Genomic DNA, 15,676 nt, shown 5'->3' with positions numbered 1-15,676 from the left:
TCTGAGTTAAAGAAACAGAAAGAGCAGGAAATGCAAGAATAAGTTATTTTACAGTAGTATTTTCTTCATTCTGCCAGCTGCTAAACCCAGCACAAAGCCACTTACTGATTAGCTCAAGATACACGGTACTTCAGTAACATTGCCCTATGCTGGTTAGCTGCAGACTCGTAACGTAACCTAACAAGCAACAAATCATAAGCTCATCCCTGTTATCCAATCCATGCATCCCTGTACAGAACACGTACTGTATGTTAAATCTTACAAGTATCTCTACTGAGGATGGACCAAATAGTTCTACTCTACTTTTCACTCACTGAAGTCTATGCAAAAGCATAACGAACATATATACCATTTACCAAAACAAAGAAAGCATCTACTTTTCAATTAGTAACAGCCGTTCCTACCCAGAGCTCAGTAGATACTCTGTGCCTGCACTTTCCAGGCTATTATAACATTTTCTTCAACAGCCCACCACTATGCCACTTCCAAACTGTCATTTCAGTCGATGGGTTGAATAAAGGAACACAACTGATTTCAGAAGAACCACTTCACGTGCATGCTTCCTCCCGGCAATATGCGGTATCTGTATTTGCAATGCCACACTACAGCTACAGCACGCATCAAGCCCCGAGAGTAAATCCCTTATATAAATTAAAGAACAACGAACATAACGCCGTTTCCTCTAATTCGAGACGCTTATCCTGCCCCTCCGCTGCAGGGGAAATGCCCTCAGAGGAACAGCAGCGGCCTCCCTACGACCGCCGCCGCAGCACACAGCCCGCAGGGAACCCCCGCTCCAGCCACCCCCCCGCACTGCGCCGGCGACTCGAAGCAAACCTAACAGGGCCCTGCCGGGCTCCCGCCTGCCCGCCCCAGAGAGCTGAGCCGAGCCGAGCCGAGCTCGGCCCGGCCCGGTCCGCGAGGGAGCCCCAGGGCATCAGACCGCCATGACGCAGTCCCCCAGCGGCGAGGGGCGACGGAACTAAGCCGCCCACGGGCGCGCTGAGGGCACACTGAGGGGGCCAAGCCGCCCCCCGTGTTAGGACTGAGCCGCCGCCGCCGCCGCCCCCCCCCCCCGGCCCACCGACAGGCACTCACATGAACCGAGCCGCCGCCACACACCTTCATCCGCTGAGGGAAAAAGGACCCTCTCCTCCGGGCTGCCCAAGCGAGCGCCTGAGGGGTATAAGAAGGCGCCTAGGAAAACCTCACTACCCCCAGCGACCATTGTTTTTACAGCCAAGGCGCTCAACACGTTGTTCTCAGAGTACTAGCAGAGCACACACACACGGGGGGGGAGCATGTTAAACTTTTTTTTTTTTTTTAAGGCCCAAACAAAAAGAAAGCTCAGGCATCGCGCGAGACGCCTCTATGCCAGGTCCTTCCAGCGGCCGGCGGGGTGCAGTGACGCCACGGAGCGGCGAGGGCGGGCGAGGGTGCTGGCGCCGCGCTCGGGGGCGGGGCGTGCAGCGGGGACGGCGGCGCTCGCGCAGGTACCCCCGGCACCAGCCCTGGCCCTCCCCTTCCCCCGCCGGGCCGCGCCCAGGCCGGCAGCCCCCGCCGAGGGAGCCCCCCGCCGGTGGCCGTTGGGTAACGGAGGGGCTGAGGGAGCGGCCCCGGTGGGGCGGGGCGGGGGGGGGGGCGCAGGGCGAGTGCTCCCCGGCGGCGCCGTCGTCGTGAGGTGTGCAGGGCCGGTTAGAAAGGCAGCGCCGGTTCGCGCCTTGCCGGGCTCGGGTTTGGGCTGCGAGCGCCTGGGTGTAGTGCCTCAGGGCTGGGGGGTCTCTGGCTAGCGTGGTGCTTATAGGGCCTTAGAGGTTACCGGGGTTGCCAGCGTTCCTAGGAGTCATTTAGCGAACCGGTTGGATTTCTCTTTTACTAGGTTAATTCCTGAGCAGCCGTGTGTAATGCATAAATCAAATGGTAACAATAAATCTTTATGTGCATAGGGACACTGACGTAGCAGAACAGGCAGACAGCCTGTAACCAAAAGATGCCGATAAACAGAGAAAAGAAATAACAGGCTTATAAAATAGAGAGAAGTGACTAAAAGTCTATCCTGATCTATCAAAATTAGGTTATATGTTTTCTTCGTGCTATCCAAGTGTTGTTATTTTTTCCCACTAGCCTAAATGTTCTAGCTGCAGGTATGAAACTTGGGATGTCCCTAAGTCTCACTAACTCTTATGCCTGGCTTTAAAGTGGCAACATCGTAATCTATGTAGTACGGTTGTAAATGTGCCAAGCAACACCAGTAACTCTTCTTATGCAAATACCTACATAGAATACGGAGGCTTTCATGTACGTATGACAAAATTCTCCAAATACTGCTGAGAGAGAGCATTTTTTTAATCTTTGCTGATGGCTTATATTTCAGTTGAGTGAAATGATGCTTTAATATCCCTACAAAAGTAGGGAAAGGAATTACTGTTTAGCATTTTCATGAAATAAATCTTCAAATATTTGTCAGTTACTTGTGCCAAAAACACCATGATGCCTGTCTTTTTTTTCCCCCAAAATTTGTGTAGTCATTGAAGACGAAATAATGACATTGGAGCCTTGTCAAAATCTGGTTTGCATTTTCTGTTTATCTCGAGTAACTATTATAATGAAAGTTTTGGTACACTTATTTATTCTATCGCTGAATTGGTGTAGCTGGAATCTGAAGCAAAGTGTTTCTTTTCTGCACTTAATTCATTAGTTTGGACAGAATAACGATATTAAAAAATACTATTTTTTTAAGTATGCCTAATGTGTGTATGGTCTGTAATTATCTGCCCATGACTCCATAGTTATTCTTTGTTTATAGGTAGAATACTTCTTACTTCAGTGAATGTTAGAGAAGTTAGAAATTTTTGTAAAAGAGGACATTTTGGTGTTATGCCACAGGGGAGAACATTTGGTTAAACACAATACTGCTGCTTACATTTAGTTTTTTAAGCAATCTTATGAAATCTTTGTAGTACAAGTGGTGTTTGTAGTAGATGTTTATACTGCAGATGAAAGAGAGATTTGTGAGCTGAACTAAATTTAGTCCACAGTCCCCCCACCCCCTGCAAAAATTAAGCTGATAAGTTAATATTTTTTATTATTATTATGAAGTGAACATGTCCCAGCTTATTATTGTGATTGTCCTAACAAACTCTTCCTTATTTTCCGTGCTTCCTTCCATAGGAATCTGAATTCAGCTTTTCTTCAATATCTGTTATGCATTTTAATAAACTTTATGAATAGTTGGGTAATGGTGGACAGTGGGAGGCAAATCACACAGTTCTGGTTTTTTGTGAAGTAGCAACACTGTAGCTAAAATTGCATCTTTTATTTCAGTTACTTTATCAAATTAGTAATTACTATAGTTGCAACAGGAATGTTTTAAGACTTAAGAGCAGAAGAAAAGATATTTTGTGAAAGAATTTCTTCTTATGACATGGCCTACTTTGTTGAAAATACTGTGATTTAATGAAAAACAGTGTAAGCATAGGATGTTCAGGCCACCTGCTCTCCTGAAATTGTTCTCAATTACTTTAGAAATAATTCAGTAGCAATACTGATTATAATTATGTTTTAATTCTGAAAAGCTGACTTCATTAGGCAAGCGACATTTACACCTGGGTACTCAGGCATTTAAATAACTAGCCATTTCAAATTACTAACAGGTATTAGCACATGGCTAGTTGTCTTTATTTCTGCGTGTGGATGCTTTAGAAACCATAGATGTGTTTCACAGGATGGATTCATTCAGGTTGGGCTGTTTGTATGTGCAATATTTGCTTCCGAGAATCAAATTTATATGTTTAGATTTTTTTTTTTTAAGGGCAAAGTTCTTAGTGTCCATTTACTCAGTTGCCTTAGCACTGCTGCAGTGAAAAAGTTGTAAATGATGGCTAGAAAATGCTAAATTCTGAAGAAAAAATACTTGTTCTCTGAGGGCAGTAGGTATTCAGAGGAGCAAATAAGCTGCTCCATAGATGAGGGGCTGCCTTTTGTATTTTATTTTTCTGTGTTTTGATTTTATTTCTCAGTGTTGGGCATGGAAAAGCTATCAAGTGAAAGATTATCAAAATAGTGCTAATCTGAATATTAAATAGGAATTTGTAAAGGTCTTCTGTTTGTGGTGGATTTTGCTGAGAATGTTGGTTAGTGTTTTTGTGTACTGTAAAGGTTTCTAAGGGAGATTTGGATGGAGGTAGCGAGCTAGGGAAGATCATTCAGAGGTGGGGTGCAAAACAGGCCACTTCTGGACTTCTAATCTTTATGCCAGACCTATTTTTGCAGATGTGATAGACTGTCTCTCATATATGGAATAAACGGTGCTTTGGAACCGATGACTCAGTAAGTTTAGATGACACTAATAAGACAAGTCTTTGCTTCCTCTTCCATCCTCACTGTTTTGGATTATCAGAATTGAATTTCCAGAATTCAATCCCAAAATTGGATTTGCCTTAACTGTTTCTGGTGTCAGTTTAAAATAACAAACCTTTCTTTTTCTCTTCCTCTTTTTATTTCAAAGTAATTGAGAAGTTCTGCAGGATATAATTCATTCCTCCAAATCATAAAATGAATGCAATATGTGTCTTTTCTGTATAGAAAAGGTGAGTTTGAGGTGTAAAATTGAACATGAGGAGGATGTGTAGCACTGTGTGTTTATAGTTGTGCCAGACTTTGTTGGGTTGTTTTTTTAATCCACATCAAAACCCCCCACAATTTAAGAATAGTTAGATAAGATCTTTTTTCAGATCGTAGAATCATAGAATAGTTTGGGTTGGAAGGGACCTTTAAAGGTCATCTAGTCCAACCCCCCTGCACTTGAGCAATGACATCTTCAACTAGATCAGGTTGCTCAAAGCCCCATCCAACCTGACCTTGAATGTTTCCAGGGATGGGGCATCCACCACCTCTCTGGGCAACCTGTGCCAGTGCTTCACCACCTTCATTGTAAAAAATTTCGTCCTTATATCTAGCCTGAATCTACCCTCTTTTAGTTTAAAACCATTACCCCTTGTCCTATTGCAACAGGCCCTGCTAAAAAGTTTGTACCCATCTTTCTTATAAGTCCCCTTTAAGTAGTGAAAGGCCGCAATAAGGTCTCCCCGAAGCCTTCTCTTCCCTAGGCTGAACAACCCCAATTCTTCATAGGAGAGGTGTTCCATCCCCCTGATCATTTTTGTGGCCCTCTTCTGGACCCGCTCCAACAGGTCCGTGTCTTTCCTGTGCTGAGGGCTCCAGAGCTGGATGCAGTACTCCAGGTGGGGTCTCAGCAGAGCAGAGTAGAGGGGCAGAATCACCTCCCTCGACCTGCTGGCCACACTGCTTTTGATGCAGCCCAGGATACGGTTGGCCTTCTGGGCTGCGAGCGCACATTGCTGGCTCATGTCCAGCTTTTCATCCACCAGTACCCCCAAGTCCTTCTCAGCAGGGCTGCTCTCAATCCCTTCATCCCCCAGCCTGTATTGATAGTGGGGGTTGCCCCGACCCAGGTGCAGGACCCCTGCACTTGGCCTTGTTAAGCCTCATGAGGTTCACCCAGACCCACTTCTCCAGCTTGTCCAGGTCCCTCTGGATGGCATCCCGTCCCTCTGGCGTGTCGACCACACCACTCAGCTTGGTGTCATCTGCAAACTTGCTGAGGGTGCACTCGCTGCCACTATGTCATTGATGAAGGTATTAAACAGTACTGGTCCCAATACGGACCCCTGCAGGACACCACTTGTCACCGATCTCCATCTGGACATTGAGCTGTTGACCACTACCCTCTGGATGTGACCATCCAACTAATTCCTCATCCAGTGGACAGTCCGCCCATCAAATCCATATCTCTCCAATTTAGAGATGAGCTTTTAAAATATGTATAACATTTCTGTTTGAATTTAGAAATGTCAGTAAGTTACTGGAGTAATGACTAGACTGAAATAATTTAGTTAAAAAAACCTTTTCACTTAAGCTGTAATGTGTGGCCCTTTAAAGGTGGTGGAAGGATTAAGTTTTTAGTTTTGGGTTACTTGGTTTATTTTTCAAGTCAGTCCCTGGAATTTATGGAAGTTGAGAGTTAAGGACAGAGATCAGAGTTTAATTGTGAAGGTAGGTATTGAGAACTAGCTCTTTTCCATCATCAGAGAGAATTTTTTTCATTGCTTTTAGTGGATTCCACAGAATTAACTCTATAATAAGAAAACTTGTTTTAATGCCTACCTTTTAAAATTCTTTATTGATTCCTTTAGGTGGCTGACAGGAAAGATTGTTTGCTTTTCTCATGTCTTCCTTTTTGTCTGTCTGCTTCCTAACCAAAGGAAGTGAGTGATAAATCTGTAGTTGTCTAGTTGAAAGCATTGCAGGTGGTCTAATTCATCCTTGTAGGCCAAATGATCTAGAGTACAAGAAAAGTTCAATTTCTTAAAATGGTTATTGAACTGATGATATTTAACAAACCTTTTTATTAAAATTCCTTTCTAAATGTCAGCTGAATGCAGATACAATGTATTAGAGAAGTATTATCTAGCAGATTATTTTTCTACAGTAAAAATGAAAACATTCCTTACCTGAGTAAATATATTGTATACTACATATTTAACTTTTTAGAGACATAATGCATCTTATTGTTTGGCATAATTTTACTCTCCCTCCCCTCAACTCTGATCATGTTAACTTTTTTTTTATTTTAGAGCAATTATTAGAGGACTGTTGTGCCAAGCAAGATTATAACTCTTTCTCTAAATCAAGATTTTTTTTCTTCATGGTTTATATATATTTTCTTTCTGAAGCTGGGTAGTTCGTTTGGAAGACATGATGTTTTTTATAGGAATGTGGGTCTTATAAATATACAGTTAAAACTTTCCAATTGGAACTTGCTGCATGCCAATAAACCTTTGTGCTTGTACACAGTCTGATTTATGTCTTTCCAATGGAATATTCTAACTGTAAATTGCATTGTTGCATCGTAAAATAAGTCACTTCCAAAAATATTAAATATTCATGAGATATGAAAACATTGTATCTTTACAAATAAGTTTTAATACAAAAATACTACTATAAAAACTCCAATGCTCAATGCTGTTTCAGATTTATTCTCTTCCTTTGTTTGATTCCGTAATGCTATGCATTCATATTTAATATGATGATTTGTACATTTAAATTCTAATATATATCTCATGTCTGTGTTCAGTGGAAAAAAAACCACAAATGAGAGCAGTCTTATATTTGCTTTGTATCTTAAATTGGACTGTATTAGTTAAAACAGAAGGTACATTCCATAATTTCCATTTCTATAGGCTTAGTAAATATGTTTGGTATAGAAGGATCTCTGTGCAACCTGTTATGGGGTCACTCAATTAAGATTCGCAAAAGAAACAGCAGGCTTTTACTGGGAACTTTGTTCTGGGAACAATTTTGTGCTGTTCCCTTAGAGAAAAAAACAATTTTGAGACACTACAGTATTAAACACTCTGCTTCTCGTGTGTGACTTTCTCATGAGAGAATAGCTTTTCCTGAAAGCAGCAGGTCAATGTTGGCTGAAAGAATAATTAAAAAGTAGCACTTAGCTTTGTTAGTGCTCTGCATAATCTTTTCTACTTGGTTTTTGTTTCACAAAGCCCCTAAGATGATAAAAAATTATCACATCTGGTTTGAAAGAATTTTGTTGGTTTTATACTTTAAGCTTTTCATATTATTTCTCTTACGGGAAATAAGCCCTCTCAAATCCTGAGGGTTCTTCCTCCTCTTTTCCTGGAGCAACTGCATATCTGTTTCTACTCTTCAGAGCTTATAGTTACTATTCTGTAGCTGACAAGAGAGTTAGATGTGCTTTCCACATCAGCGGACTATTCCTCTTGATTATATACACAGATGCCTTCAGACTCTGTGCCGTATTGTCTCTGGAGTTGAAGTGAGCTGGATGGTACTCTTCTGCATAGGCTCGTTAATGAAGCTTTTTTGTTCTATGCCCTCTTGTCCCATGTTATGTGGAAGTGCTATCTACTTCACCATCACAACTTGCAGACCAGAGCTCACTTAAGATCGTATAAGCTTGACCTTTTTATCTCTGTTTGTATATGTGTCCTGATACACAAGTATGTATGTGCTATGGAAGTTAACATGTACAGAGGGATAATACTGCCTAATGACAGCTTGTAGTGTCTCAAGTCACCATCTGGGTAATCCAGAAATGAGCTGAGCAGAGGCTTGATTCAGTTTTTGGATTTCAGTACTTGTCGCCTCAGCTTAAATTTAGTTTGCTAGTAAAAAGAGGTCAGGCAGTTTTATCTGAGGCCTAGCTGACTGTAGAAGCATCTGTTACTTGTGCATGTTTTAGATTTTCATATTCTTGAATGGCATAATGGTGGGTTATGGAAAAGCGCAGAGAAAATGTTTAGCTCGCACTGAATTGAAATGCATAGTTCAGAGGAGAGAGCTTGTTCCTGCTGGAGAGAAAAATGGTCATGAAAGTAAGTGCTCCTGGAACTAAATTGCAAGCTAACTTATTTCGCTTGACTGTCCCACAGAAATATTTAACGTAGATTACTTCCTTAATTTGTTATTGAGTCAGTGTGTGAGCTAGCAGTTTACCTAAGGGTAGGGAAAGAAATGGTGGTAGGACAGAAGTCTGTTACTTCATATCTTTAAATATTAGGAATGCTATAGTATATAGATGCTAGATTAACACTAAAGCTGTGGTAGTCTGGCTTGTGGTCTGCTGATACAAGGTGGTATTTTAGAAGAGGTTTTTTCTGTTTGGTGCCTTTACTGGTTTTTGAATAAACAACCTACTATATTGCAGTAGTAATCTGAAGAATGCTTGTATTAAAGTATTTATCTGCTCCTAAAAATAGTTTTATTTGATTCTTAAATCTGTGTTTAAAACTGTCACTATATTTTCATCTTTAAATGTAGTGTTTATGATGCAGCAGCACTGTATTATTATTATTATTGTGTTCATTATGCAAAAATGTCCCATTCCCCATAACAGAAAAAAACATTTTAATTGCGTTATTTAGTAAACAACTAGTAAGCTGAGTCACAAGAATCTGTATCTTTTGCAGATAAATTTTTACTGTGTTCTCTTTTTAAGGAACACGAATTGCTCTGAAGGGCTTAAGATTGTGCGGAAAAAAATGTTTCCTTTAAAAGACACTGAGATGGGTGCCTCCACCTTCTTCGCCTCAGCTCTGCCACATGATGTTTGTGGAAGTAATGGCCTTCCTCTGACACCGAACTCCATCAAAATTTTGGGGAGATTTCAAATCCTTAAAACAATAACCCATCCCAGGCTTTGCCAGTATGTTGACATTACCAGAGGTAAACATGGTGAGTATCTGTTTAAAAAGGAAATTTTATGTATGGTTACCGTTATATTTTTGTGACAATATATCTAAAGGTAACTGAGCAGAATATTGCCTTTATAGCACCAGAAAGTGGCTGGTTTTCAGTCTCAAAATGACTGTATGCCATTGCTGTGCTTGGCAGTACTAGTGCTTTTGTTTCTTCTCTACAGAGTCAAGGCAGAGGTTAGTTGTCTGTCCTCTTTTGTTATATGTTACGCTAACTGATAAAAGCTAAGAACTTTCTTCTTTTTATACCTCAGTATGAAATCCTTGTACTCAATTGCTGTGCGTGTCTTTGTGTGGGACATTGAAATACATGTATTTTTGATGCTGGGCTCCTACGCCCATGTTCTAATCTTGTGGACGTTTTCATGTGATGATTAGGTTTCTTGTACTTGATTTGCAGCTGTTCTTGTTGTCTCACTCATCTTATGTCTTGGCTACAAGCTTCCCTTTTTTTTTTTTTTTTAATTCGAGCTCTTTAAGATCTCTCCCACTAACAATTACTTTATTCTAGTACAGATTTTTTTTTTTTAGTAACTGTTATCACACTTATTGTTAGCTTAAATAAGGCTTCAGCTGTTTTTTTTCTGCTCCAGATGATCTTACTCTGTTGCAAGCCAGCAGGGCTACAGCACTTAATTTCCAGAAAAAAGCTGCAACACCTGTGACAATTTAAGTGGTTGCCACCTTTAACTTTTAAATCAACAACGTATAAAAGTGCATTGTATGTATTTGTTTGATTAGCTACAGGGTCTCATAAAGTAGAGCGAGTAATTTTTTCCCCTTTAGAATGCAGTATGATAGGATGTTTCAGATATTTAAAAAATGAGGATATTGCCAACTCCAAACAGTGAAGTATTCCACAGGGCCGGGATATCTTTGTGTGTTTTCATTTGCTCTCAAACTTGTAAATTTTTCATTTTCTGCAGTCAGGAGATCTAGAAAGTTTATTGATTTTCATCTTGTTTTCGCTAGTACCTCTTGAAACAGAAACTGGGATTTTCTTACAATACCATTTGGGATGAAAGTTTAAGAAACATTAGCTAACATAACATTTAGTAAATAAAATATATGGTTAAATAGGAAAACGTGGCCTTTTTGACAATGAAGAGTCAATGACATGAAGGTTTATGAGTGTGTATAAATATGAAGGAGAAAATATCTTCTGATAATTGAAGTAACTTGAAGAATAGCAAATAAAATGTCTAACCATGAAGTCAGGAGACTGTTCTGTTCCTAGTGGTTGGAGTAGCAGTTAATCACTTTCAAATAATATGGCAAATTTGGTGGCAAATTTTATCATTCTGATACTGACAGAATTTTTCACTTGTCAATCCTATGCATTGTGATTTAATGTTATTTTTCTTGCAAATGTCGGTTTCTACCCTTATGAAGAAATATGAAAGCAGACTAGGAAAACAATGCAAAAAAAAATTAATTAGATGTATGCGTTCCCTTCAAGAGGGAAATATAGAAGTAATAGAAATACATTCAAACTGCATTTTTTTTTGTAAAATTAAACTACTTATAAATCTTTGCTAGCATTGTAGAACACAATCCCAGAATTTTTTTCTTCCAAAGAAGCTTAAGTGGTCTTTTGATTTCAAAAAGTAGAAACGAAGAGTTGAGTAACAAGCATTCCAGCTTTAATGTGATGACTTGTGTTCCTCAAAGTATTTTCCATCTTTATCTTACTTTAACAGTCGTCTTATAAAAATATGTTTGACATAGTTTAGTTTGATTTGGTTTTGAATCTGAACATTCACTACTAGCTGTTCTATGAGTAGTGGAAGTAGCAAAGCCTAGCTTCTTTAGAAGTTATCCTGCACCCCCATGTAACATCTTACACCATCGTATTTTCCTACTTTTGTTGCACTGAAGACAGCAATTATATTGTTTTGTCTTTTCCTCTGTACTCAGAGCCAGCCCATCAGTCTTCGGAACATATGGGACTCCTGCAAGTCCTATAGCTATTTGTTGGGCAAGAGGTACTAGAGCTAGTAATGTGCTAGTTGGCCCATCAGACTGAAACTCCTGTGCTCACTTTGAGTCCCTTTTCTCAAAGCTGGTCTTACTTTGAGTCTGTCTCTCATCAACCCAGCCGCAGGTTTCTGCAAATTTGTAGATGCTTGTCTCCTTGAGACCTCTATTCTTAGGTCAAATCTGACTGACATTGGCTGAGGGGTTCAACATTTATTAGGAGGTTACTGGATGGATGGTTTGACAGTGCTTTGCATGAGGAAACAGGAAAGATAATCTGCTGTATCTCATAAATTAAAATGGTGGTGATAACCGGAAGTTGTACATCTTTAACCCATTTAATTACGGGTAATTTTCCATACAATGTATTTCAAAATACTTTAATGTCTGCCAAATAGGTAGACTGAGAAGTCTGTACTCCCATTGTTCTCATTTGGATTCTAGTCCTCTTATACTTTTTTTTTTTCCAATTAGAGAGACTGGTTGTGGCAGCTGAACACTGTGAAAAGAGTCTGGAAGATTTGCTACGAGAAAGAAAGCCAGTCAGGTAAGCTGTCAAGCTAAACTCAAATCCACTCACCATTATTTCACATACTATCTGTGGCAAAGTTCTGGACCTTTTTTTAACTTTTACTGGTTTATATAAATTTATTCTGTTAAAGTTTAACCTAAAGACATTGTTTATCAGATAAACATGTGCCTGAAAGAGGGAGTACTTATTTCCTTACAATTCTAAAAGCTAGAAGAGTTATGGGGAACTTACTTACAACTGAAATACTTTGTAACTCATAAAATCCTGTCTGTCTTGTAATAGTAGTTTTGGGTTTTCTTTTTGAAAATAAAATCAGACCTATGACAGGATAAGTATCTTCCTGAGAATTAATTTGAAGATTGTATGTCTGCCAGATGACGAAATACAACTTTCCCTAGAAAGGACAGAATTTGGTGTGTGTTTTTCATATGCAGAAATGTATTAATTTATTAACTAGATATGTGGACAGGATGTCAGATACATATGCCAGGGTGCTAATAAGTGATTTGAATTTGGGTTAATATAGTCACTTCAGAAAGGCTTTGGTCAAAACCAAGTCCAAAGGCTGGATGTCAAGAATATTTGCTTTCGTACTAGGATGTATGGAACAGTTGAGCTGTATCTTTAAAGAAGGAAACAAAATCCCCATCAGACTTGTTGCTAAAAGTGTTAACTGTAACTTTAAAGTCTACCACTGTTATCTTTGGAGCAAAGAAGTGGTCTCTAGTCCTAAAGAATATGCAACACAGAAAATGGGAACAGTGGAAGAAGAGAAACTTTATTTCCATTTGGGATAGCAAGGCATTGTAGGCTAACTGGTTATTTCCAGAACACACAAATATCTAAATATAAAACACATTTAGAGAAATCCAAAGTCTCTTCATTCTAGTTTCTGAAGAGTTTATAGCAGGCATTAGATTTCAACTCTCTTGATATTCATGCAAGCGTAGAAATGATGATTACTCAGTAAAATAATCGACAAATTTTTATGTGTCTTCCCAGTTAACATTAGGCCTCTTAGGTGGGCTGTGTTTGATAAGGTACTATCCAGATAGACTTCCTGTGACTCATCCCAAATTAGATTAGTATAAAGGGAGTAATACTGGATCTGTAGCCTTTTGAGCCTTGCAGCCCCTAAATAAGATGCTAACAGTTTTGCCTGGCAGAGATAAATCTAAATGCAAAATGCCCTGTGCCTGTGTGTTAGCTTTTTGTGAACTTAAGCTTGTATGACAGTACGTGTTGCAGAGGACTGTAGCTTGAGGAATGCTAGGCAAATATGGCTTCCATTTTTTCTTAAGATAGAGAGGTATTTGGGTGTAAAGGGCTTTTCATGTGTAATATATATTACAGCCCTTCACACAGTTTTACATCAGGTTCCTATTGTGCAAAGCTCCAGAACTAGTTAAAGCATCAGAAGCTCTTTTCTTTCCTTTTTCATTCAGTTCTCACGCTGTTCTTTGAACATGTGTGTCTTGGTGTCAGATGAGAAGCAGCCCAGACTGTCTGCTGCCTCTTGACTGTCTTTGAAAAAGCATACATGTAGCTATTTTAATTTGCTTTGAATTGCTTGATACACTATACTTACGTAGATTTTCTGACAGCTTCTGTTGCAATTTAATCCTGCAGCCTTAGAATTGCGAGGGGCAAGATGTCCTTTACTGGGGGGGGGGGGGGAGGAATTATATTTCTCTGTCATTATTCTATAAACAAAACTTTCTCAAATAACAGTTGTGGTCTGTATGCACATCCATTATGCCCCTCTATACTAGCATGTGTCTTGTGGCATCCAGAAAGATTTTTGAGACCTTTTTAGATAGTTTGCTAAAGTATGCAACTTTGGTTTTTTGACATGCTGAGAGAAGTTACTTAGTTTGTGACAGTTACCTCAGCTATTTGGACTGTGGCTCTGTTGAGAGTAGATGCATAAAGCCTGGCTTTATTTTTTTTTCTCTTGGCTTGAGAGAGTTTTTACTGAAATAAGTTATTCTACTATCTGATGTTTCTTTTAATGAGCCGATTGGGATTTCTTCAGGAAGTTGTAACACCTGAGGTATGGGGCTAAAATATAGCCTGTATGTATGTTCATAACTTTAAGAGGCATTAGTGATTCATCTACTGTGAATTACAGCTTTTGCAGTAGTAGCTAAAAGATAAATTATGTTCACTTCAAATGAAGTTTCTTGCAAGGCTGACATTTTCCCTCTACTTCTATTTTTTTAATGAAAACAGACATCTTTGGTTCTTATGTGAGACCCATAAATTTCCAGAAATAACTTGATGGACCAATTCCCAGTTACGGGTTATGTGATCTGTCTATATCAGTTACCTTTGGAGGGAAGTATTTGGCTTTTTCCATGTATTCTGATTGTATTGGGCAACGATAGCATAGCTGGTTACACATCCGGAGTTCATGTGTATGCTATTGCAATTAATTTTATAAACTGTTTATGGAATGCGAGAAGCTGCTCTTCTGGTTTCTAGATTAATTTTCCTTACGCTTGCTGGTAACCTAAGTCCTTTGCACCTGTACCACAAGCTGATGTAAAATCAGCAGGAAATCTTCTATTATGTTAGTGCTGAAATTCAAGACATTACATTATGGACTGTCTGTCTTTCCATATATACTGGAAAACAGGCCATACAGCTGTTTGGTAGTTATTTGCAGTTAATCTTTCCTGAAGTCACGCATCAAGTGTAGCATACATTCCTTAATATATGAATTATACTTAAAAAAAAGAAATGCAGCGGAGTTCTTTGTTCAATTGACCTCGGAGTTTCACCAAGTTTTCTAATTCTAATGAATCAGTTGCAGACAGGGGCCGAATACTGGAAATTAGAGCTCTAACGATTTACCTTAGCTGCTTTGTCACAGCGCAGTAAGTCATTTTACTGAGCATAACACCAAAAATTTTCTAGAACTCGGATTTGCGATGTATTCAAGAATTCATTCATTACCTAACAATACTGTGACAGCAGCCTCCAGGAATTACAAAGATGGTTTGTCATTGTCCTCAAAGTTAACATGTTCAACTTCACTTTCAAAGGATAACGCAAGTAAGTGTTTGGTAATTTATTGCCAGATTATTTTCTCTTTTGAGTGATGCATATTTGGGATCCTAGAAGGAGCATGTGCTGCTGTTGAAACTCTATCAGATAAACTTTAAGAAATCTCAAATGGATGAAATGAGTTGGCTCTTTGCAATTCTTACCATAGGTAACCAGATGCAGAAAAGGAATTTAATACAGCTTTTTAGTGTTTTCTGTGTTTTATTCAGGGAATAGCCATGTGGACATCATAACTACAATTAATGGTTCTAAAAGTGATGTTAATTCAAATTTTCTTTACTGTGCTTCCATGGGGCATCACAATAACAGCAGGGGAGCTCTTTTGGAGTTGTGTGCCACAGGGAACTCGGGCTGCAACCATGGATAAGAGTTTTAGGGTAGGATAAGAATTTTAGGCATTGATGTCCCATTTTTTACCAGACCAGTCTCCATTGTCCTCTGTGTAAGGACTGTAGTCTGGGTCATTGTTTCCTGTTTGTTTATTCCCAGTTTATTGTCCTGTTTGTTGTTACTCTGAGTCAGAGAAAGTATGCACTTAATTTTAGTTTATAACAGTCGTATTAGTGCAAAATTAGCTCTCTGAAGTATGTTCAGGAGTCAGTTAAATTTTTAAAGGCCTAGGAATTTGTGTACATGGTCAAGCAAAAATAGTAAATACCTGATTTAAGCTCATAATAGTTTACTGCTGTTCAGAGACTTGAAAATGTGTCTCAGTCTGGCTGGCTTCCTCTGTGTCTTCTTGTGCGTGAATTGAATATAAGTCACAAAAAATCATGGTGGG

General features: G+C 39.4%; 2 protein-coding genes across 5 annotated transcripts in view; one reads left to right on the top strand and one right to left on the bottom strand.

The window, feature by feature from the left end:
• Window positions 1-1,194, bottom strand: part of AIMP1 (aminoacyl tRNA synthetase complex interacting multifunctional protein 1) — a 39,922-nt gene extending 38,728 nt beyond the window's left edge. For 2 of the 3 annotated variants that reach the window (XM_076336859.1, XM_076336861.1), the window contains exon 1: window positions 1,099-1,177. In XM_076336859.1, coding sequence (XP_076192974.1) covers window positions 1,099-1,100 — 2 coding nt within the window. In that variant the 5' untranslated portion in view covers window positions 1,101-1,177. Of the gene's footprint in view, window positions 1-1,098 lie in introns of all 3 variants that reach the window. The other variant, XM_076336860.1, reaches the window with a different exon arrangement.
• Window positions 1,195-1,461: 267 nt separating this feature from the next.
• The window catches only part of TBCK (TBC1 domain containing kinase), a 116,584-nt gene continuing 102,369 nt past the window's right edge, over window positions 1,462-15,676 (top strand). Inside the window, exons 1-3 of one of the 2 annotated variants that reach the window (XM_076336856.1) lie at window positions 1,462-1,493; window positions 9,059-9,294; window positions 11,769-11,841. In XM_076336856.1, the coding sequence (XP_076192971.1) occupies window positions 9,102-9,294; window positions 11,769-11,841 (266 nt within the window). In that variant the 5' untranslated portion in view covers window positions 1,462-1,493; window positions 9,059-9,101. Of the gene's footprint in view, window positions 1,494-1,561; window positions 1,591-9,058; window positions 9,295-11,768; window positions 11,842-15,676 lie in introns of those variants that run through there. The other variant, XM_076336858.1, reaches the window with a different exon arrangement.

The sequence above is a fragment of the Aptenodytes patagonicus genome, chromosome 4 (assembly GCF_965638725.1).
Source record: "Aptenodytes patagonicus chromosome 4, bAptPat1.pri.cur, whole genome shotgun sequence".
Lineage (NCBI taxonomy): Eukaryota > Metazoa > Chordata > Aves > Sphenisciformes > Spheniscidae > Aptenodytes > Aptenodytes patagonicus.
Note: the sequence above shows the minus strand (reverse complement) of the source record. Positions and strands in the feature narration are given on the sequence as shown.